The sequence below is a fragment of the Neoarius graeffei genome, chromosome 10 (genome assembly GCF_027579695.1).
Source record: "Neoarius graeffei isolate fNeoGra1 chromosome 10, fNeoGra1.pri, whole genome shotgun sequence".
Lineage (NCBI taxonomy): Eukaryota > Metazoa > Chordata > Actinopteri > Siluriformes > Ariidae > Neoarius > Neoarius graeffei.
In genome coordinates, this window is record NC_083578.1 from 31,075,082 (window position 1) to 31,100,860 (window position 25,779).

At 38.1% G+C, this 25,779-nt stretch overlaps 1 protein-coding gene across 1 annotated transcript in view; it reads right to left on the minus strand.

The window, feature by feature from the left end:
- The window catches only part of bpifcl (BPI fold containing family C, like), a 45,275-nt gene that overhangs the window by 1,870 nt on the left and 17,626 nt on the right, over positions 1 to 25,779 (minus strand). The window contains exons 6-15 of the mRNA XM_060931703.1: positions 24,753 to 24,816; positions 24,611 to 24,668; positions 17,017 to 17,108; positions 16,508 to 16,684; positions 6,430 to 6,489; positions 6,078 to 6,245; positions 4,916 to 4,983; positions 4,763 to 4,805; positions 4,613 to 4,676; positions 3,585 to 3,661 (exon numbers count right to left, since the gene is read on the minus strand). Coding sequence (XP_060787686.1) covers positions 3,585 to 3,661; positions 4,613 to 4,676; positions 4,763 to 4,805; positions 4,916 to 4,983; positions 6,078 to 6,245; positions 6,430 to 6,489; positions 16,508 to 16,684; positions 17,017 to 17,108; positions 24,611 to 24,668; positions 24,753 to 24,816 — 871 coding nt within the window. The remainder of the gene's footprint in view (positions 1 to 3,584; positions 3,662 to 4,612; positions 4,677 to 4,762; positions 4,806 to 4,915; positions 4,984 to 6,077; positions 6,246 to 6,429; positions 6,490 to 16,507; positions 16,685 to 17,016; positions 17,109 to 24,610; positions 24,669 to 24,752; positions 24,817 to 25,779) is intronic.

A 25,779-nucleotide genomic window follows, 5' to 3' on the forward strand; every position in this document is an offset into this window, starting at 1 on the left:
AAAGTTGCATTGTCCTACAGTATAATGCATTACCACATGACACACTACAGTGTAGTACACTGACCACAAAACACCTTATATCAAAAAATTGTTACTATTTTAGCAACTGCAATCTGAGCTCCTACTCATAGCCCAGGAGTAATAGGGTTATACCTGGAACAAATTAGTAACAAGCTGAAAATTTCAGAATATGTTCAGAATACCTTTAGGAATAACATACTAAAAGTCCCCGGAAATCCCCCTTGTGCTCTCTGAGAAATTCAAGATGGCGTCCAAAATGGCCACCAAATGGAGATCTGCCCATATCTCAGGCCCAAAACAAAATATTAATGCAATTAAAAGGTCAGAATATATGTTTTGTAGGGTAGGAGAGTAAATTCCAACATGTGTGTATTAATTACATTGTGTATTAACATTATATAATAACAATGTACACATTATTATAACAGTATATTTGTGTATAATGTGTTCACTTGCCATGTCTGGTTAGATTGTCATATTTTTGGCACTTCACCAGTTCACATTTATGAATGTGCACAGTACTATGAATGTGTGTAGGTTTCATCCAGTCCGATCCTTGAATCAAGTATCAATCTTGAAACGCCCTGGCCCATAAATTCACATCCAAGAAGAAATAACAATGACTGTTATGACAAAATAATCGTTATGGTATCATGAAGATATCTCATATGTTTTTGAAATGGCTTCAGTTCTTAATGGTTAGGACTAATAATTACAGACTTATAATTGTAAATCTATACATGTGCTATTTAATGTACACTACCGATTATAGAGTGTGGATCCATTGGTTACTCGTTCACTCCGTATCATCCTATTCTGTTCACAAAACAACAAACACAATTACTAGGGGTTGGAGCACTTATTTTCATTAATATTAATTAAAGTAAATTGGTGGTGTAAAATGAAAAATGGCATGTTAAAAGGTCATGCTGAGTTCAGTCATTTTTAAAAGGTCATGCTGAGTTTAGTCATTTTTTGTCCAAACACACTGGCATTGCTAGTAGTAAAGACTGGCGCTAGAAACTCAAAGATTAATTTTTTTCCACCCTTAAATAAGCTTGAATAAATTCCCTACTTCATTGATGGTACAACAAAGGTCCAAGCATTACAACTGAGGCACTGAGAAGTGTTTAAGTCTACTCATTGTTTATAAGCAAGAGCTTTTATTGAGGCAGACCTTTTTGTCATGAAAGTCGCCGGAATGTTGAAGTGTACTGAAACAGCTTGCCATTGTAGTTTTAGAAGATAGAGTTCTCAAATTTAATTTCCCTTTAATATTTTATCAAAGCTTAAAGATGCACTAAATATTAAGGAAATTGATGTCTAATTGTTGTCTTACATTATGTTCATGTATGTAGGTAGCCTACTAAGCTAATCTGTCAATCATGTCAACTATCAAATTCCATGTAATTTCCACATTAATGACCTTGTAATCTTGGTTAATTTTAACAGTGTGACAATGGTGAATTTGCATTGCTTGTATGAGAGAACATATAATTTAACATTTTAATTGCATTTATATTATGTTTTATCCCTGAGATATTGAAAAATCTCCAATCGGCGGCCATTTTGGACGCCATCTTGAATTTCTCAGAGAGCACAAGGTGGATTCCCGGGGACTTTTAGTATGCTATTCCTAAGGGTATTCTGAACATATTCTGAAAAATTCAGCTTGTTACTCATTTGTTCCGGGTTGGACTCAATTTTGAGCTAATGCTCTTGGGCTATCAGGGCATTCAACATACATATAAGACAGTGAATATACCCAGGTAAACTGAGGTAATGTAAGCGGCCACTTAAGACAGTGCTTAATACTGAGATAACTATAAACAAAGACTGCAAGAGTTGCATGTCTATAATAAAAAGTCAGTCACTGCAATCTGAGCCTGAGTCTAATAGACTGAGATAACTATACAATGATTGTGTGAGTTGCATGTGAAGAAGTCATATAATAAGTCTTAGTTCCCAAGACTCAGGGGATTTCAAGCAGATTTTCTTCAGAGCTGTTGCAAAAATCAACATCTCTCACAGACCTATCCAGCTGCTGTTGTAAAAATCAAAGTGAGGCTCAGCCCCAAAACAGCATATGTACCATGTACATAAATAGGGTATAGTAAGTATAGGGATACCTTATTAATGTATACGAGCAGTAGCTGGACAGCCAACATGTGTGTATACGCAGTAAGCCTGCTGCAGCATCTTATCATTTTGACTTGTGAACATGTGTGTTAATAATACTGTAAAAGGATGGTGCATACCCTTTACATGTAGTCTACAGTGCAGTCCAGGCATACAGTATGTCGATGCACAAAGTTCCTGCGCCCTATTAAAATCCAACAGAACTCGCCCAGCTTGCTTTTCACTGCATTCGTGTCACGAGTGAAAAAACCTAAACTAGGAACCTACTATTAAATATAAATTTATACCATAAACTCTTCAGCTCAATCCCACATAACGATTTATTTTGTTTTGGTTTTTTAAACCTTATTCATTAAAAAACAGCAGGCATATCTTGGTATCTGCAATACAATCAAGTCACAATTCCAAGTAGCCATCTACTAAAGCTTTTTTTTTTTGGATGGGGGGTGTGCCCCCTTAAATCAGCACCAGTGACATATCAACAGACTACCTAATCCACACCCGCAAAGCTACCCCCACGGAGAACCTAGTCTTTCAGAAACTACTGATCTCCTGGGGTTTTCACACACAACAGTCCCTAGAGTTTATACAGAATGGCGCAAAAAAAAATGTTGAGTGCGCGACAGTTCTGTAGGCGGAAACACCTTGTTGATAAGAGAGGTCAGAGGAAAATGACCAATGCCAAGTTTCCCAGAAGCATTGTGGCACAAAGATAATTGTTAAATGGTAGAGCGAGCAGCACAATGAACACTCTCTCCTAGTTAAGATGCTCTTAGCATTAAGAGGCTTTTGTGAAACACACCACAGATTGGTTCGAGATGCCAGGAAGGATATAGCAACTCATAGCAACTCTTCACAACTGTGGTGAGCAGAAAAGCATCTCAGCATGCAACAGCAGAAGACCACATTGGGTTCCACTCCTGCCAGCCAAGAACAGGAATATTAGAATCAAGAAAAAGTTGCTATTAAAGTGGCCAGTGAGTATATATCAATTATTTTGATGTTTTTCAAGATAATTTATTTTTTGGGAAATGTTTTGCTTGAAAAGTGTGCATGTGGTACCTTTCTTTAAAATATATGCCACTCAGTTTGGCATGTCTAATGTGTGACTTAAGTATCCCAATACTTTTGGGGCTTATATATAGTAAGGAAAGTTACTATTGTCAGGGCCTGCTGAACGATAGCAACCAATACTCTAGCAGAATAACAACCTACACCATGTTATATGGATTAAATTCACACTGCACAATGATGTCTATTCTATCCATACTACACTTGCTTCATGCATATCAAATGCCTTAGTTGAACAGTTTATTGACAGTCGTAGTGTGAGGATGCCACTGAACTGTACAGATGATTGAACATTACAGAACAGACATACAAAATGGTGTCCAATTGAAATGACTGAATAATACGGTACTTACATTTTCAATGGACATCACTGAATTAATCATGCTGAAACCCTTCACCCTCGGTAACGGAAGGCCGTTCTGCAGTTGGGCTAAATACATTATATTGTCATTTCATATTAAAATCAGATAAGTGAAAAGTTACAAAATCTGAATTTATTTAAAGAGGACATGCCATACACTTTTCAATTATTTTATTATTCTCCAAGATGCTTTTGTAAAGTTTTCAAGATTCTCTTTTTTATTGATAAAAAAAGCCTTGGTTCTTTTTTCTCATGCCATTTTAGCATAATATGAAAACCCTACTGGATAAGACGGGATGGTTTTGCACTTATTAAATATGTAATTAGCTTCACTCTGATTGGCTAGCATCTTTAATAAGAAGTCTGTCATCCACACCCTCTCCACCAAAATGTGTGGAATTGTAGCTAAACTCTGAGAGGTGGCTTCTGCACCAGGACTACAGTCACATGCATGAACCCAAGTCAGAAGAGGAAAATGAAGGAGTAGACATTAAATCAGTGCCACAACCATGAATACATAGGCTGTTTACATTGAAGACCTGCTCCGGATATGGTGATGGCCTGGTGTAAGATTTATACCCTCTCCCCCAGATTTTCAAGGGTGATCGAGAGCTCACTGAATGCTTTGGAAGAACATGTAGACTCAGGTTTGATTTTGTTCATCCTGGAACAGCACACTTGCACTTTCTCCTTGACATCTTTGCTTGTTCCTTCCAGGTATTGTTTGCTGAATAACTAGGTAATTGGCTCCATCTTTTTTATTCAGATTGCTATGGGCAATCATATGTAAGTAAGGGGTGGTACCATAAAAAATTAAGAAGCATGCACTTTTGTAACTGCAATGTTCTCTCTGCATATTTTCTTTCTATGGTGATTACAAGTTGGGCAGGTAACAGTCCACTTTGATAGGCCCAGTACATCCCTAAGTCACATTGACATACCGGTATCTTATTGAAACAAACAAACAAAACAGTTTTCCATGGCATGTCCCCTATAATGTCATGCAAATGACATTCTTACCATTCAGTTTTGGAAGTACAAAGGTGCTCATTGCTAACTTCACCATACGCTCAATTGGTGCAATCTGAAAAATTGTCATAACTGTGTCAGATAGAATTACTGTAACAGTGTTATTATTATCGTTAAATCAATAAGTTCTTAAGCACTTACATCGAATTTGCCGATCTCTGATGATCCAAGCAATATGGTCAAACTTCAGCCATTCAAGATTTTTAAAGGCAGAGGGTAGGTTATTCCTTTTTCTCTTTTGAACTTTTGTTTAGACAAGGTTTAGATTAATTAAACAGGTACTTCTATACTTACTTTTTCATTTCCAAAACACCCTTCAGCAGCTGATGCTCAATGTGGACTTTAGCATTAAAGGAATATTGCTTGAAGAGGAGAAAGATGATTGTGCAGAGCATTAATTTAAAAAACACAAGTACTATACAGGTGTCATCTGCATTCAGTGCATAAATCTGAAACCTGCTTAAGGTGTGGGCATCTGTTCAGTGCTTTTAAATTTTGTTTATTTATATTTATACAAATGGTTCTGAGTAATGTTACAAATGTCTCTTTGAAGTAACTGATCTTGGTGTTTTCCTTGCAACTGTCACGTCTGCACCTGCTCAAAGTTTGCAGCAGCTTTCAGACAAGGCCACTGCAGACTACAACCACCATCCTGTACCTCACCACTCTCAGTTTCCAGAGTACTGATTCTCTCTCTCACACACACACACACACACACACACACACACACACACACACACACACACACACACACACCCCTGTTCCTGATCACAGCCTTATCACCACTCTGTATATAAGCACTATCACAGCACAAGGACTTTGTGAAGTAAACGCTCAGTGTTCCTGTAGCTAACTCTACCAAACCTTGTTATTCCGTGCTGTTTATTCGGTTCTTGACCCAGTTTGTACTTTGGTTACTGATTATACTCTTTGACTTTGATATCCTGTTTGTGCTTTGTCTGACCATTGCTTGTTTAACAACTCTGCTTTTGATTACTGATTTGGACTTCTCTGCCAGCTTTGCGACAATAAACTCTCTACTGCTTTTACAGCCATCTGTCGCCTGCATACTTGACATTGACTAGATTCAACTACTCAGCTAATTAGTTAGAAGAGGCAGAACTCTTGTTTGTGCATGGCAGGAGTACTCCAGGCCCGTGATTCAGAATCACTCCTCTAGCAAATTTGAAATTAACTGAAAATGACAGTATTTTCTTTTATATTTGCTGATGGATACACTTCATGTTTTCCATTATTCATAATTCACATTCTGGTTTTAACTACAAGGTACTGGCATCATAAACCAAGGTAAACATTAGATCACACAAAATTATGGCAAGGATTGTTGTATGCATGGAGAAACAGGAGGTTTAGGAACAGTAAGAAATGCAGTACAGTATATTTCAAGGAATGGAAAGTGCATCAGAAATGTTTAAAAAAAGAAGAAAGCCCTCACCATATCCAGTCTGAAGAGAGCGATTAAATCAGTGTCTGTCTTGAGAGCATAGAATTTGGCTGCCGCAGATAAGTTAACATTGATCACTGTTTGACTAAATGAAATGAGTGGGGTATCACTGGCATACAGCACTACTTCCATCTCCATATCTGGATACAACTTGGGGAGCTGCAGTTAAAAACCCAAAAAATGGCTATTAAGTAACTGCAAAATCAAATTACATTACAGTAATCTGTACTTCATGTTAATCAAAAGTTTAATTGATTTTAAATCATGGGCCCCTGTTCACACAAGGTTGTCCAGTCATTCTGACAACATTAGACAATATCCCCTGTCAAATCCCATTACAAACCTGAGGAATCAGGATTCCAAACTGGCTTGTGTTCAAGTGGATGGGAGAGACCTTGGGGATCTTTAGAAGAAGAAGAAGAAGAAGAAGAAGAAGAAGAAGAATGTCAATAATTCCAAATACTTGTTAGCATTGAAGATAAGAAAATTTATAAGATAATTAATAAAACATTAGTTAACATGGTGTTACAAGTGCATGTCCATTAAATATTGCATTACAATACGTCATACAAACCTAGACACACATTTTATGTAGAATTCATTGTATAAATTTACATACAGTACCAGTCAAAAGTTTGAGTATGCCTTCTAATTCAATGTTTTTTCTTTATTTTTATTAATTAAAAGACACTTCATGTCTTAAAGTAATGATGGATGTCATTTCTCTTTACTTAGTTGAACGGTTCTTGATATATGTATTACGACAGTTGTGGAATAGGGCTATTTACTGTATTTTTATTATTTACTATGTGATCTCAAATGCATTAAGAAGGCAAGAAATTGCATTAATTTAACTTTTGCACAGCTGTTAATTGAAAAGCATTCCAGGTGACTACCTCATGAAGCTGGTTAAGGTAATGCCAATAGTGTGCAAAGCAGCATCAAGGTAAACGGTGCCTACCGGTACTTTGAAGTATCTAAAATATAAAACATGTTTTGTTTAACACTTTTTTACTACATAATTCTATATATGTTCCATATGTTAGTTCATAGTTTTTATGTCTTCAGTATTGTTCTACAATGTAGAAAAAGGCAAAATACAGAAAAACCTATGAATGAGTAGGTGTGTCCAAACTTTTGGCTGGTACTGTAAAATGAGATATATATTCCTGAGTCAATTACCAATGCTTTCTTGTTTAAATTTTTTTTTAACCTGCACCAGATGCCATGTGCCCAAGATAAAATATAAGTAACTGCACTTCAGTTTTCAAATAAGTAAAGCATGTCTTCTCCTGAGAATATCGCTGCCCTTGAAGGCTTTACTGACAACTGAGAGAAATGGGTCAGGTCAATTAATATATGTAATTAGTATAAATATGCAGATGATTACAGAAAATCGGGCGTGCTGTTTGGTCAAGAAATTCAGACTATTTCTCAATAATCACCTCAAGCAACTCAGCAAAAATGGTGGACAATCACTTTGTCACCATAAGCGAAGAAGAATTACAAATTATGAAAGAAAATGCTATTCCTAAAACCACTAAAGATTCTATGAAGTTTTGTCAAAAATTATTCAAAGATAAGGTGGAATTGTGATTTATCTATTTCAAAACAAAGTATTTTGAGTCGGCATAAATAAGTGATGCAAGTCTGTGTTCATTACATTTGCATGCCACTTTTGAAGTTTGAAATAAATGTCTCATCTCATCTCATTATCTCTAGCCGCTTTATCCTGTTCTACAGGGTCGCAGGCAAGCTGGAGCCTATCCCAGCCGACTACGGGCGAAAAGCGGGGTACACCCTGGACAAGTTGCCAGGTCATCACAGGGCTGACACATAGACACAGACAACCATTCACACTCACATTCACACCTACGGTCAATTTAGAGTCACCAGTTAACCTAACCTGCATGTCTTTGGAATTACCTGTGTATTTATACTAAAATAATTATCCACCTCAGACTCTATGAATATCGATGAATAATAACCTTGACTGTGTCTTGGTTATTATTCACTGATATTCACTTCGCCTTCAGTGAATAATTGTTAAGTAATACCCACATGGGGTGCGCTGGCAACAAAGTGGCTTTCCAGTGACACCAAACTCTTACCTCCTTTTTTATTTCTCACATTACACCTCATGGGCCTCCTGAGGGTATATCTAACATAAAAAAAAGACTGCACAAACATTTTTTTTTCTGATGCACAAACACTGTTCAGTCCAGGTTGGACTCCAAAAACTTGAAAATATTTACCCTAGATTTACCCAGATTTGCTCTGCCCATCAACTGGCAAATATAAAGCTATAATTGTTCCAAATAGTAACATGTTGATTGCTTCCTGATAGGCCCATGGAAAGGATGTTCTCTCTTGAACTTTAGCTTGAGCTAATATAAGATTAACAATTTATCTAATGATAAAGAAAAAAGGTGAACACAGTAAAGCAATACTGAAAGACAACAATATTTTCCCCCCAAATTATGGACAAATTAAACAAACAAACAAACAAACAAACAAACAAACAAAAACAAACAAACAAAAAAAAGAGCAATGGTTTTAGCAGAACCAAAGTGACTTTGGGTGTGATTCTCTCTTTGGCTCAGATTTCATGGTTATATTAGTTATACAGTGGCTATCAAGAGTCTACACATACAGTTGTGGTCAGAAGTTTACATATAGTGACATGAATGTCGTCTTGGATACGAATGTCATGGCAATATTTGGGCTTTCAGTAATTTCTTTGAACTGTTCTTTTTTCTGTGGCAGAATGATTGTACAGCATACATCTTTAATTAAAAAAACCACTAGAATTTGGCGCACAAGGTTTAATTTTCTTTGGGTTTTCTGAAATCAACACAGGGTCCAAATTATACATACATAGTCAAATATTTACATACGCTCACTTAGATTATTAATTCAGAGGTGCTGAAACTTCCAAAATCTCTTTTGCCGTTTTTCCACTACCAACGCGGCTGAGTTGGGCTGAGCTGTGCCGTGCTGAGTCGGGCTGAGTCGAGCTGAGTGGTAGTCTGGCTAACGCGACAAAGCTCTACGAGCTAAGCTCACAACAGGCCCTCGTGTTGCGTCACGCTTAGGATGGGCGGGCCCAGGCTAGCTGAGTGGGGCTGTTGGAGTTGCATTTCGACTACAACCGCGCTGAACCGTGCTGGCTGGAAGTGGGTGGACACATTGGGTGGAGTTAGCGAAAGTGGGTGGACGTCACGTGATGTCGTTAGGCGGCGCAAACAGTGACATCAGTGACCTTTTAAGCCAGGGGTCACCAAACTACGGCCCCCGGGCCAGATCCGGCCCGCCACCCCCCTTTGACCGGCCCCCCAGCCCCTCTGCCCCCCATCACTTGAACCGGCCCTATGAGGCAATCCCCAAAAGTGGTCATGGCCTATTTTTTTAAATTGCTTTTTGGCAAATAATAATATGTCTGCATCTTGTATTTTGTTGATTTTATCAATTAAAATTGATATTTAGTTATAAAATGAACTATTCATATTTTCCGAATTTTCGTCATATGCTCGCGATCAAGCAGTGACAGGCAGCGCATGCGCAGAGAACTGTCAGTGTTCAGGACAGCAAAATGGCTAGCGGTAAGCGAAAAGCTGACAGAGAGTGCAGAGTTTTTAAAGAACAGTGGACCACCGATTATTTTTTCGTTCAGTGTAAGGACCGTGCAGTTTATCTTGTATGTAAAGAAAGTGTGCCGGTTTTCAAAGAATATAATCTGCGTCGTCACTATGAAACCCACCACAAAGAGTATGCTAGTTTGCGAGGGCAAACAAGAGAAGACAGGATTCGGAGGATGAAATGCGGACTGGCTGCACAACAGAATGTATTCCTTCCCCAAACCCAGATCAACCAGGCTGCTGTCTGAGCTAGCTATAAGGTAGCTCACCTACTAGCTACCCATGGAAAGCCGTTTACTGATGGGGAAATTGTTAAAGTATGCATGCTTGCTGTGGCCGAGGAGGCGTGTCCCGACAAGAAGGATGCGCTCAATGCGGTGAGTCTCTCCGCACCTACTATGACCAGGCGAACCAAAGATTTGGGGGACAACGTGTATGACCAGCTGAATGAGAAAGCGTCAGAATTCGAGTTTTTTGCTTTGGCCATGGATGAGAGCAATGACGTGCAGGACACAGCACAACTGCTGTGATCTATTGATCCATTGCTCATATTATTATAATTTCACTGTTTTTTTAAAATGTATTTATTTTATAGGCCTATTTATTTGACCTTTATTAAGTGCTGCATACAATTATTATTTATATTATTAATAATATCAACAGGCCTACCTACAATTTATAATTTTCCACTCACCTTTGCCAGTGTCAATCACCTCAAATAGGCAGATGTTTCTTACCTTGACAGCTTTGATATTATTTTTATTAGAAAATAAATAAATGGAATATCAGTGGTATTTCAAATTAAAACAAAGTGTGAAGACTTGATTACTACTTTTGCAAACCACTAGTAAAGGTAAACAAATATGTGCCAGGAATCAAGTGTTGATATAGTAGTATGGATATAGTAGTGGGGATGGCCGTGCCAGGCTAGTAATCTCTACTACACAATGAGGCCTGCTGGTGGTCATATTTGTCTGGGTCATACAATTCTATGTGATATAGCTGACCCGACCCCGGCCCCCATCACAGTCAGGAACAACAATGTGGCCCCCAGAGAAAAAAGTTTGGTGACCCCTGTTTTAAGCGGTAGTCTCACGACCCGGATAGTAAACAATAAACATGGAGGACATGGAGTCGTTAGTGTTGCTGGTCTTGGTGCTGTGGCTTGTTGTCACCGACAACGCCAACAGATACTGGCAAGAGCGTATAGATGAGGCGAGGCGCATAAGGCTTCAGAAATTCTCGTAATTCTTCCAGGTTTACGGTGTTTACAGATCCCAGCGTGCTTGCGGGGAGTGTGTGGGTGTGTGAGGACACTCCTCCTCACCAATCAGTGCACAGGGGAGTGTCTCCTCAAGCCCCTAGCCCCACTCGGCTCGGTTTGGCTCGCTTCAGCCCTACTCCAAAACCGTGCGAGTTTTGGGTGCTGGGTAGGGCTGAAGCGAGCTGAGTCGTGCTGCTCTGAGGTAGTCGAAACGCGAGCCATGTCGGGCTGAAGTGGGCTGAAGTGAGCTGAAAAAGGGTAGTGGAAAAGGGCCATTTTATCTTGCCACAGCCAAGGTCTCTTAACTTCATGTTAGTGATCATGATTGATTACAGCTGGTAGATTCTCTGTACCTTCATAAAAATGGTTTGTTTACAGCAGTCATTGGATTGACCAACACTCAATATAATGGGAAAGTCCAAGGAGCTCAGTGCAGATCTGAGAAAGAGGATCGCAGATGTGCACAACTCCAGAATGTCTCTTGGAGCCATTTCTACACAACTGCAAATTCCAAGATCAATTCAAATAATTGTATCCAAGTTATTTTGAGGTGTAGTCACTTTGCCAAGCCACTTTGCTTCAAGAAAACCCAAACTGTCACCCTCAGTTGAAAGGAAATTGGTTTAGATGGTCAGGAACAACCTGGGAACCATCAGGGCACAGCCCTACCATGAACTGGACACTGATGGATGCCTATCTACAGTTCAGTGAGTTTTACATCACCATGGACTAGGAGGCTGCTATCCAAAAACTAACCCCCTGCTCCAAAATTGACATCTTCAAGCTTAACTAAAATTTGAAGTTGACCACACAGACAAAGAAGAAAGCCTTCTGGAGGAAAGCTATATGGTCAGATGAGGCAAAGATTGAGTTGTTTGGCCACAATGACCACCATGTACAGAGGAACACTGTACCAGCTGGTGGTGGTGGTGATGGTAGTAGCAGCATCATGCTCTGGGGCTGTTTTGCTGCCAGTGGAACTGGTTCATTGCACAAAGTGGATGGAATGATGAAGGAGGAGGACTACCTCAGAATTCTTCAACATAAACCATCAAAAATTTTAACACAATTTGGGACTTACAACAGGACAATGAACCCAAACACGCATCAGAGCTGGTTGTGGAGGATAAACCAGGCTAACATTAAGCTTAAAACAAGTCCTGACTTCAACCCTATTGAAAATATATGGACTGTGCTTATAAGTCAAGTCCATGCCAAGAAAAAATAAATAAAAATAAATAAAATTTAATTGAACTCTCCCAATTCTATCATGAAGAGTCATGCAATATCCAACCAGAATTCTGCCAGAAGCTTGTTCATGGTAAACAAAAATGTTTGGTCAAGGTGAATCTTGCGAAGAGACATTTTACACAAATATTAGTTGTGCTGTATATTTCTGACCCTGTATGTATAATTTTGACCCTGTGTTGATTTCAAAAAACCCAAAGAAAATTAAAACTTGTGCACCAAATTCTAGTGGTTTTTTTTTAATTAAAGATGTATGCTGTACCTTCTGCCACAGAAAAAGAACAGTTCAAAGAAATTACTGAAAGCCCAAATATTGTCATGACATTCATATCCAAGATGACATTCATGTCACTGTATGTAAACTTCTGACCACAACTGTATTAATATTGCAGGCTTTATAATGAGGCATGTGACTTTGCTCAGAATTAGCCAATCACATTCAAACTCATGTTCAAAAGTAATTATCATAGACCTGTTACCAATTAAGTGATTCTGGGAGTAAAATAAAATAAAAAAAAAACATCCAGGCCCACCTATATCACCCTAAACCATGTGGTATAATGGTGACATGGTATGATGAGACCAAGACAGAACATTTTGGACGTACTTCTAAAAGATATGTTTGGTGTAAAATCAATACTAGTTTTATCACCCAAAGAACCCCAAGCCCACAGTGAAGCATGGTGGTGGCAGCATCATGCTATGGGACTGCTTCTCTTTGGCTGGGACTGAGACTCTTGTCAAGATCATGAATAGCTCCAAAAAATCATGCAGGCCTCTGTTAGACAGCTAAAGACAAGTATAAATTTCCACTTCCAGAACAATAATGACCCAAAGCACAAAGCTCAGTCACCAAAGGACTGGCTTCAGAAGATGATCAACATTTTGATTGAGTCAGGGCCTCAATCTAAATCCTATTGAAAACCTGTGGATTGACTTGAAGAGGGCAGTACACAAAATATTACTTTGTAATTTGATAGCTCTTGAAATAAAACTGCTAAATCAAGATGTCCTAAGTTGGTACACTTTGACCCCAAAAGAGTGAATGCTGTATTTGTTTTACTGTTAGTTTATTAGTTAATGGGAATCATTCTGTTTTTATTTTTTAGTAGCTATGTCACATTAAGAGTGGGGAAAGACCTGACATGATGTATCTTGGTTTTATTTTTATTTTTCTATCACAAAAAGCAGGGGTGTTGAGACTTTTTTTATCCATTGTAATAATACCCATTATTGTTTTGTAATTTCCCCATTGAAGATACAAACCCCATCTACAGAAAAGTTATTTTCCAAAATGCAACAAAGTGATTTGTTAATTCGTGTGAACCTTTATAAGTACAAAGAAAAGATTTTCAATAGTTTTACTGACCAACTTACACTGTAAGAAGTCTTTCAGTGGTATTGTCCATTTTACTTTATTTTAAAAGTATATTTATTCCAATAAATCAATTTATTTTTCTTTTTTAGTTTTTTGAGTTATCTATAAGTAAAAACTGTGAATATTTTCATAACTTACTTTTTTATGTGATAAAATTAATTTATTGGACTTCAGCATAAATTGATTTAACAAAACTCAGTTTAAATGTTTATATCAGACATAAAACGTCACGACCCGCCCACCTGCAGCAACTGAAGAACAAGCCCGGGTAGGCAGGCTTCACTGTCGAATGTTCCTGAATGTGGATCTGTGAGTTGTTTAAGTTAAGATGCTTTAATATGATGTACACAGTAAAAAAAAACTATACTCTGAATGTTCTACTAAGCAGCACATAATAATCTGAGGTCATGCATTCTTGTATGCACTAAATACTGATGTTCTTGACGATTAATACTGTCCAGCTTATTGACACGGTTTGGATATGGCTTGTGAAAATGTTTTAATAATATGTATACGGTTAAAGAAAGAAAACTGTACTGTGAAGGTGTTCTACGCAGCACTTTAAAAAGTTGAGGTCATGCATTCTATGCACTAAATATGGATGTTGACTATTCATACTGTCCAGCTCATTGCCACTGTTTTGATATGGTAATGATTTAATAAAGGTTGGAATTTAATGTCTTGATTTTTTTATTATTATGCTAACTAATTATTTTAAGCAGTTTCCATTTTCATGGGTGGCATGGTGGTGTAGTGGTTAGCACGGTCACCTCACAGCAAGAAGGTTCCGGGTTCGAACCCAGCGGCCAGCGAGGGCCTTTCTGTGTGGAGTTTACATGTTCTCCCCGTGTCTGCGTGGGTTTCCTCCGGGTGCTCCGGTTTCCCCCACAATCCAAAGACATGCAGTTAGGTTGACGTGGGACGGCCTTGGGCTGAGGTGCTCTTGAGCAAGGTACTGACCCCTTGACTGTTCCCCGGGTGCTCTGGGCTGCCCACTGCTCTGGGTGTGTGCATGTGTTCACTGCTTCAGATGGGTTAAAGGCAGAGGATGAATTTCACTGTGCTTGAAGTGTGCATGTGACGAATAATAAACCAAAGAAAGGGTAAATTTGTCAAAATTAATAAAATAGAGTATAAAAATTATTTTTTCATTTAAATGTTACTTATTTTAATTAAGTCTTGTGTGTTTAATATGCAGATGTTTTTTACATTGATTTTACTCAATTTCTTGGCTTTTTCTGTAAACGCAACTTAATCTTTTTGCATACATTGAAATGCATATTATTAAGTTCTCCTTACTCAAAAATACCATTAGTTGACTAAACTTACAAAAAGTGGTTGGAAAATGTTACCTTATTTTTATTGAGTTAGATCTAGGCAACAGTTTTTGCAGTGTAATTGTATTTTGTAAATAAAAACAAAGTTAGACTTTGATGCCCGCAACACACTCAAAAAAGTTGGGACAGAGGCAAAGACTGAAAGGATTATAGCATATTCAAGTAACACCATTTTGGAAGTAACACCATTTGGAAGTTTCCACAATAAGCAAGTTAATTTGGATCATGATTGAGTGTAAAAGGAGCATGCAACAAAGGCTCAGTTTTTGCAAGTAAGGATAGGTCATGGCTCACTCCATTGTGCCAAAAGTCATGAGAGAATTGTTAGTCAATTCAAAAAGAACATTTCTCAATGCAAGATTGCAGAGAATTTAGGTCTTTCAGAATCTACAGCACATAATATTGTGAAAAGAGTCACAACAGTGCAGAAAGGACAAGGTCAGAAACCACTGTTGAATGTGTATGACCTTCAGGCCATTAGAAAGCCTGAGAAACTGTCTTGCTAATGTGACAAATATAGCCACATGGGCTTGGGAGTACTTCGGAAAACCATTGTTGCTTAACACAGTCTGCCTCTGCATCCAGAAATGCAACCTGAAACTGTACTACGCAAGGAAGAAGCCATTCATCAATTCTATGCCGATTTTGCTGGGCCCGAACTCATATCAAATAGACTAAAAGACAGTGAAAATGTGTGCTGTGGTCAGATGAGTCCACATTTCATCTTGTTTTCGGGAAAACCAGACGTCGAGTTCTCAGAACCAAAGATGAATATGACCATCCAGTTTGTTATCAGAGAAAGGTGCAAAAACCAGCATCTGTGATGGTATGGGGTGCCTCACTGCCCACAGCATGGGTGAGTTACATGTGTGTGAAAGTACCATTGACATGGAGGCATATGTTGGGATTTTAGAGAGAAATACACAGTATGTTGCCATTAAAGCGACGTCTCTTCCCAGGAAGTCCATGCTTATTTCAGCAGGGCAATGCCAGGCCTCATTCCGCATGGGCTACAACAGTGTGGCTTCATAGACAAAGTGTGCATGTACTTGACTGGCCTGCTGCCAGTCCAGATCTGTCTCCTATTGAGACTATATGGTACATCATGAAGAAGAGAATCAAACAATGGCATCTACTGACTGTTGAGCAGTTGAAGTCTTGTATCAAGCAAGAATAGACAAAAATTCCAATTGCAAAACTGCAACAATTACTATCCTCAAATCCCATACGATTAAAAAATGTTATTAAAAGGAAAGGTGATGTAACACCATGGTAATAATGCCTCTGTCACAACTTTTTTTGAGTGTGTTGCAGGCATTAAATTCTAACTTTGTTAAAATTTACAAAATATAATTAAGTTCATCAATAAAACCATTGAAAACCTTTTCTTTGTACTTTTGGCAGTTGAATAAAGGTTAATGTGTATTAACAAATCACAAATTTTTGTTTTTTATTGTATTTTGGAAAATATCCCAACTTTTCTGGAAATGGGGTTTGTAAACAGGAATTGTTTTATACTAAGATGAAGAATTTTTTTTTTAAGATTATATCCTCACCATGCCATCATTGATGGTGATGTTCAACACTCCAGAACTATGATAGGCAAATGCTGCTGAGTTTACACAGAACTCAGACATACCCACTGACAGCATGTAATCTGCCTGCCATGGAAGATTAAAATGGTTGGGAGAAAATGGTGGCTCAGAAGGAGAGCTGATACTGTAAAATTCACCCTGTTATAAAGAAACAAACAACAAAAACATTATATTAATCACAAAATGGTTAGTGTAAAATTAATGTGTCCTGCTTCTTTGTCTATAATTTGATAGACAGTTTATAAAGAATAAAAGGGATGTATATTATGTGCATTGATTAACTAAGCCTTGGTGCATAAATAGGAGAACAATTTTAAATTGCATTTAAGCTGTTCAACTCTAAGGTCTGGGTTCAGTTAATATTCCTGGAAAAGCAGAATATATAATCATAATCCACAGATCCAATTAAGAAATTCTGTGTAACTGTTTTGTGAGTGACATCATGTTTGAAAAGGAATTATTTGTCATACCTTTACATTTAATTCAAAGCCATTGTCAAACACAATAGGTGGGTCAGTCAGAGAGACGTTCAAATATACATAAGGATCCAGCCGTATGGTATCTGTTAAATAAAAGATAAGAGCAGGGCCTTTAAAAATGAACTCTTTATGTGAACAAAAATATCAGTTACTTCCATTCCATTCAGTTATCAGGCAGCAATAATTTTACAGGATCCTACAGATAATTCAAAAATATAATCAGTGTCAAAAATAGTGCAAAATAGTGGTTTATTTTTGTTGTATAGTCATGTGTATCTGGTGTGTAAAATACAACCCCGATTCCAAAAAAGTTGGGACAAAGTACAAATTGTAAATAACAACGGAAGGCAAGGCAAGTTTATTTGTATAGCGCATTTCATACACACAGGCAATTCAATGTGCTTCACAAAAAATAAAAGCATAAGAACAGTAACAAAGAATTAAATTAAAAGTAAAATCATTAAAATCCAAGATTAAAAATAAATTAAAATAAAGAAAGTAAAATCATTAAAATCAAAATTAAAAGAAGTTATATTAAAGGAAATTAATTACACTTTAGGTAAAAATTAATCAAGTGAAAGCATCTGCAAACAGCTTTGTCTTGAGCCTAGATTTAAAACTAACAACAGTAGGAGCATTTTTAATATCATCTGGAAGTTGGTTCCAAAGCTTAGCAGCATAGCAACTAAAGGCTGCTTCACCACACTTCGTTTTGACAGCTGGTATTACTAGCAAGTTTTTCTCCTGTGACCTTAGAGACCTAGTTGGTGCATATAATTGAAACATATCCAGTAGGTAGCTGGGTCCCATCCCATTTAATGTTTTAAATAGAAGAAGTAATGCTTTAAAGTCAATTCTATAGCTCACTGGGAGCCAGTGCAGAGACCTTAGGATTGGAGTGATATGGACTACCCTTTTTGTTCTTGTAAGAACCCTTGCTGCTGCATTTTGGATTAGTTGAAGCTCTTTGATGGTCTTTTTTGGAAGACCTGTGAAAAGGCTATTGCAGTAATCAACCCTACTGGAGATGAAAGCATGAATAAGTTTTTCTAGATCATGTTTTGACATGAGACCCCTGAGTTTAGAAATGTTTTTTAGGTGATAGAATGCAGACTTTTTTACCACTTTCATATGACTGTTGAAGTTAAGTTCGCTGTCAATAAGGACACCAAGGTTTTTGACAGTATCCTTTGCTTTAAGCCCCTTAGTTTCAAGAACAGTGGCAATCCTAAGCCTTTCCTCCTTTTTGCCAAATATAATTGCTTCAGTTTTATCTGCGTTCAGCTGAAGAAAATTGTGAGACATCCATTTGTTAATTTGGTCAATGCATCTATGAAGAGACTCAAGAGGGGCATAGTCATTAGGTGATATAGCTAAGTAAAGCTGAGTGTCATCTGCATAGCTATGGAAGTTTATTGAGTTATTCTTAATAATTTGTCCAAGTGGGAGCATATAAAGGTTGAATAGTAATGGTCCCAGGATTGAGCCCTGGGGAACCCCACAGTTCAAGGACATGGGTGATGAACTGTGGCCTCCAATGGCCACATAAAAAAATCTTTGTTGTAGGTAGGATTTTAACCAGTTGATTACTATACCAGTAAATCCAACCCAATGCTCCAGTCGATGTAACAGTATGGAATGATCTACCGTGTCAAATGCAGCACTTAAGTTTAAAAGCACCAAGACTGATATTTTACCAGCATCAGAATTAAGACGTAGGTCATTCATGACTTTAGTAAGAGCTGTTTCAGTGCTATGATTGGCACGAAAACCTGACTGAAACTTATCAAAACATCCGTTTAATGTCAGGAAGGCAGTTAATTGATTAAAAACAATTTTTTCAATTATTTTACCAACGAATGGCAAATTGGATATGGGCCTGTAGTTGTTGAGTACTGAGACATCTAGGTTATTCTTTTTCAGTAGGGGTTTTACAACTGCTTTTTTCAGAGATGAGGGAAACATGCCAGTTCATAAGGAGGTGTTGATAATCTGAAGTACCTCGTCTGATATTAGGTGAAGAACAGATTTGAAAAAGACTGTAGGTAAAATGTCCAGTTCAGATGTGGAGGAGCTGAGACTTTGTACTGTTTTTCTCAGAGTCTCAACATCAATTAAACTAAATGTTGACATTGTATTATGACCCCCTCTCTCTTTATCCAATGGTTCCAGATTTTGAAGTGTTTGCACCTGTGTGGCTATATTCATACGTATTTTATCAATCTTTCCTTTGAAAAAAGATGCAAAGTCGTTGCATGTATTAACTGAGAGAAATTCAGAAGGCATTTGTTTTGATGGGTTTGTTAGCTTTTCAACTGTAGAAAATAGCACACGGGTATTATTGATATTCCTATTAATAATGTCAGCAAAAAAGACTGTCTTGCTTTAGAAATTTCTAAGTTGTATTTACATAACATCCCTTTGTAGATTTGATAATGAATCTGGAGTTTAGATTTATGCCATTTTCTTTCAGACTTTCTACATTCCCTCTTTAACATTTTAACTGTTGGATTTAGTTTCCAGGGTGCTTTTCCTTTGTCTATGACTCTTTTGGTTTTTAAAGGAGCAATAGCATCCATAATATGATTCATTCTTGAATTAAAAATTTCCATTAGATCATCTGCACAATCTGAAGATTGACATGGGAGTTCTGAGAGTGCCTGCTCAAAAAGAGTTGCTGTGCCATTGGTAATTACCCTCTTTTTTACAGTCACAGACTTGTTTTGAAAGTGAGGGGAAATGGAAACATCAAAGAAAACACAGAAATGATCAGATATACCCAGGTCCATGACACTAGTAGATACATTAAGACCCATAGTGATGACAAGGTCGAGGGTGTGGCTATGGGAGTGTGTTGGCCCTTGTACATGTTGTGTTAGGTTGAAGGCATCAATCAGTGTAAGAAATTCATTTGCATACGTGTTATCTGGATTATCAACATGGAAGTTAAAATCCCCAGAAATAATAAGATTGTCAAACTCTAAACAAATATTTGACAACAGTTCCCCAAACTCCTCTAGGAACAGTGGTGCAGAAAGTCTTGGTGGTCTGTAAATAGTCACCACTAATATGTTAGAAGAACATTTTAGGATTGTACTTAGGTATTCAAAAGATGTAAAATCACCAAGAGTTGTCTGTTTGTACTGAAAACATGCCTTGTATATATTTGCTATTCCTCCTCCCCGTTTACTGGCTCTTCCAACACTCATGAAATCAAAGAGTGGGGGAGTTGCTTCAATAAGAGTAATAGAGCTACTTGATTGTTCAAGCCAAGTTTCAGTAAGAAGCATAAAATCCAGTTTGTGTGTACCGATGAAGTCATTAATTAAAAAAGGCTTATTAAGTGATCTTACATTCTGAAGAGCTAGTTTTACAGTGAATGTGGGGATAATTTCCACAGAAGCATTCTGTGGTTGTTTTGGAACTGGAAGGAGATTTGACAAGTTTACCCCATTGATAGGATGAATAAGAACACCTCTCCTTCTTGTTAGCACAGGAATAGAAAAGTACGTCGTGGGTCCCAGCTTATTTTCAAAACTACCATCTGGACCCAGATTATATCTGTCCGTTCCAACATGAAGGTCTTCACTGCTGCCGGTGAACTGTAGCTGTGCACATGGTCCTTGAGTCTTATCTGTAATCCCAGGGGGAGGTGGTGCCCTCCGTTTCTTGGGTGCTGTAGCAGTAGGATATATCATTAAAGATATTGGGGTACACAAGGCCTGACCATGAGACAGCTCTGTGTATGGTACTTGATTTGAGTGTCCACTTGGGCTTGCCAAAGACACTCGGCTTAAAGACAATAGTCTCTCCATTTTCTCAGGAAAACGCAGTCTGGGGGATGAAGGAGATACAGAGGGGCTTGGGGTTACATCCACTGTTGTTGTTGGTGATTGCCTATTGCCAGTCTCAGGAGGTTGTGGTGATGCTTGTTTATCTAATTGTCTTTCTGATAGTTCTGCCAGCTTACCTGTTAGCTCAGATATCATGTTGCTAGCCTTGGAAAGTGACGGGGATGTGTGTGGTGATAGATCCACCCTCTGATCATTTTCCTGAACTGTATTGGGGGCAGATGAGTCAGCATGATCCTCTGTAGTTGCTGGGGGCTTAGTTGCCTTCATTGATGACAAGGAGTTTTGCTTGACTCCACTGAGAATGGGAACTGAGATTGGACATTTCCTGGAATGTTGTGAATCATCTGTATGTTTGAGGTTGTTTATCATTTTTTCAGTTTGTAATCCATCAGAGTGAGCGTTAGTCCCGCTTCTTTCTACCTGCAGATTCACTGCTTGAGTTTGAACCTCAGCAGTGTGTTTCCGTACTGTTTTTGAGTCTTTGTTGATGTCCCTGGGAGGTTCAGTTTGTACCCGAACAGAGTTCATATCAGTGTTGTTAACTCCTTTCAGTGCAGCTACAGAGCGCTTATCAGAGAGTGTACCCAAGGTCGGCATGGAATGGTGGACAGAGTGTTGATAATGGTCTGCCAAGACTTTGGCACCAGTCCAGCTGAGTTCTGTGCTATTTGGGTTGAAAAAGGCTTTGCGTTTCCAGAAAAGGTTAAAGTTGTCAATAAAATTAATGCCAGAGGAAAAACATGTCTTTGCAAGCCAGGTGTTGAGACTGAGCAGTCGGGAAAACCCTTAATTGCCGATCACAGATCCTGGTAATGGACCACTGATAAAAAAAGGCTTTCCAAGTCCGTTTAGGGCAGAAAAAATGTCTTTGAAAGATTTCCTCACAGTGAGCTGTTCCCTGAAAACATCATTTGCTCCAACATGCACAATAATGCGTTTAATTGATTTGTAGTTTGACAGCATTTTTGAAATGTTGTCTGTAGTCTCTGAGATGGAAGCGTGAGGAAAACAGCACACAACCATGGACTCTCCTCCAATATGTTTCACAGTGAAATCACCCACAACAAGGTTTGTAGGATTAACAGGTGTTGGCGGCTGCTTTCTACCTCTACTGCGAGCTTTATTTTTGTTATTCAAATTCTGCCACTTTCTAGGAACTACTGGTTCCATGTCTGTAAGGCACTGAAATCTGTTCTGGAGTGTAATGGCCTGTGTATATCTGTAGTTTTCAGCCAGGTGGTATTCATAGACTGTAGGTCTGAGGGCATCAGACTGCAATGGAGTTGAAGTTAATGCCCTTTTGTTTTTGAGTCTAGCACCTTGTCTTTTCCAGCAATCAGTACTCACATTTTGCTTTGTGAAGTCAACTGATTCATCCAAGTTCCCATCATTCAGATGCTGAACATTCCCCGCATTCCCCTTAGCGGTATCAGCAGCTGGACTTCCTTCAATCCTTAATAGACGGGCATTAATCATAGATTCCAGGCTAGAAATTCTTTTTTCAAGCTCAGTCCATTTATTACTAGAGTTCCTTGGTTTCCCCATTTTGCTATAATCCAGTCTTCTGTGTCAGTTGCTTTGTCTAACTTCTAGGTTATCTTGTATAAATGGGAGAAAACATCTGTCCTTCCTTGCTAAACTTGTTGAATGTAAGTAAAAAGAAAGCAAATAAGAAAAAATAGAGAAATAGTGAAAAAAGCAGAAAAGAGGAGTTCAAGCAGGAGCAAAGCAAAAAGCGTCCTACTCGCTTGAGTAGGAGGAATGCAATAATTTACAAATCTCAAAAACTGATATTGTATTCACAATAGAACATAGACAACATATCAAATGTCGAAAGTGACACATTTTGAAATGTCATGCCAAATATTGGCTCATTTGAAATTTCATGACAGCAACACATCTCAAAAAAGTTGGGACAGGGGCAATAAGAGGCTGGAAAAGTTAAAGGTACAAAAAAGGAACAGCTGGAGGACCAAATTGCAACTCATTAGGTCAACTGGCAATAGGTCATTAACATGACTGGGTATAAAAAGAGCATCTTGGAGTGGCAGCAGCTCTCAGAAGTAAAGATGGGAAGAGGATCACCAATCTCCCTAATTCTGCACCGACAAATAGTGGAGCAATATCAGAAAGGAGTTTGACAGTGTAAAATTGCAAAGAGTTTGAACATTTCATCATCTACAGTGCATAATATCATCAAAAGATTCAGAGAATCTGGAAGAATCTCTGTGTGTAAGGGTCAAGGCCAGAAAGCTATACTGGGTGCCCATGGTCTTCGGGCCCTTAGACGGCACTGCATCACATACAGGAATGCTTCTGTATTGGAAATCACAAAATGGGCTCAGGAATATTTCCAGAGAACTTTATCTGTGAACACAATTCACCGTACCATCCGCCATTGCCAGCTAAAACTCTATAGTTCAAAGAAGAAGCCGTATCTAAACATGATCCAGAAGTGCAGACATCTTCTCTGGGCCAAGGTTAATTTAAAATGGACTGTGGCAAAGTGGAAAATTGTTCTGTGGTCAGACGAATCAAAATTTGAAGTTCTTTATGGAAATCAGGGACGCCGTGTCATTCGGACTAAAGAGGAGAAGGACAACCCAAGTTGTTATCAGCGCTCAGTTCAGAAGCCTGCATCTCTGATGGTATGGGGTTGCATTAGTGCGTGTGGCATGGGCAGCTTACACATCTGGAAAGACACCATCAATGCTGAAAGGTATATCCAGGTTCTAGAGCAACATATGCTCCCATCCAGACAACGTCTCTTTCAGGGAAGACCTTGCATTTTCCAACATGACAATGCCAAACCACATACTGCATCAATTACAGCATCATGGCTGCGTAGAAGAAGGGTCTGGGTACTGAACTGGCCAGCCTGCAGTCCAGATCTTTCACCCATAGAAAACATTTGGCGCATCATAAAACAGAAGATACGACAAAAAAAGACCTAAGACAGTTGAGCAACTAGAATCCTACATTTGACAAGAATGGGTTAACATTCCTATCCCTAAACTTGAGCAACTTGTTTCCTCAGTCCCCAGATGTTTACATACTGTTGTAAAGAGAACAGGGGATGTCTCACAGTGGTAAACATGGCCTTGTCCCAACTTTTTTGAGATGTGTTGTTGTCATGAAATTTAAAATCACCTAATTTTTCTCTTTAAATGATACATTTTCTCAGTTTAAACATTTGATATGTCATCTATGTTCTATTCTGAATAAAATATGGAATTTTGAAACTTCCACATCATTGCATTCCATTTTTATTTACAATTTGTACTTTGTCCCAACTTTTTTGGAATCGGGGTTGTAGTTTTCTGACCTTATGATTAATCAGGGGAGATCAACAGAAAACGTCCTTGGATTTTCTTTATTACTGCCATCTTATAAAATATAGAGCCAAATGATAACTTACCTTGTTCTTAAAGTTTAACTTCCACATGTATACAGATTCAACAAACATGTATTTAATAACTATGTAGATAATCTGTATACTTGATTAGCCAGGCTAAAACTATGATTAGTGCGAAAAGTGAATTCTGCAGGAAGACAGATGTCTATAAAATTATGCGATAATTACTGGCATATATACTAGATTGGGAAATAGCAACACTTTCAAGTACACTGTTAGGGAACAAGGTGCATTTTTACACCGTATTATATAAGTATTACGAAGTAATATTGATGATTAACTACATAGCTTTCAAAGCAACCAGACATTGAAATACCAGATGCAGCCAGAGCTTTGTCAATATTTTCAATCCCTTTCTCAAATCCCGGACATATCTGGATGGAGAAAATCATTATATCAGTGATGCTTTGCTTTAGAGACAAGGAATCATTACTTTCAACCAAAAGTTTTCTACCTACCTTTTCTTGGATCATATCTTTAATTTTTCCACTGAAGCTTTCTACAAATGGTTGGAAGATGAAACTGGAAAATGTTATAGGATGAGATTATTTATTCTATTACACGAGTAAATGGGCTAAATAAAGGCTTAGATTAATTAGATGAAGTAAATTAAATAAATTAATTTATAACTATATTTAATTAATTTTCAATTCTATGCATTGAGTACCATGCACACACACACAAAAAAAAAATCCCTTAATTACTTGCATGGAAAACATACACTATTTAGCCAAAACTTTGTGGATGTCTGACCATCACTCCCATATGTGGTTCTTCCACAAACTGTTACCACAAACATGGAAACACACAATTGTATAGGATGCCTATATATGCTATAAAAACTATATGCTATTTAAGCTCATAGGCAACAGTTTTAATTTTATGCACATTTGAAACTTTATATGTTAAAAAAAACTCTGTAATTTTCTTCTGGTCCCAAGAAGTATTGTTAATAAGTAATAATTAAAATAAGTTAGTGCGGATCATGGTGAATTTCTGTTCGGCTATTTCCGTGACCACTCGGCGTGTGACGTCATTTAAGCCAAACAAACCGCTTGAATTGAGTCCACTTCCGGGTATTTTCATTGCCGTTCGGCTTGATGCAGATGTGCGTTCAGGAATTTCCAAAGAAAAACCATGCATAATGCATGGTTTTGCAGTGAACTGTAACAATGGGACCGGTTCAGGAAGAAGCTTTTCCTGTTTTCCAAAAGAGGAGAAGAGGCAGAGAGAGTGGATTGTGCATGTGAAGCGAGAGGGTTGGCAGCCAAGTAAATACGCCGCTCTAGGCTCCGATCACTTGGAGGAGGTTCATTTTTGAAGAATCCCCATCTGTTGGAGAGTTTAGGTGTCCGTGTTGGACAGAGAAGGCTCAAACCTGACGCTGTTCCAACAAAATTCGAGCACAAAAGCAAGCAGTCAAAGAAGAAACAGACCAGCAATGCTCAAGAAAAAAGGAGAAGATTGGAGAGAAACATTTTTACC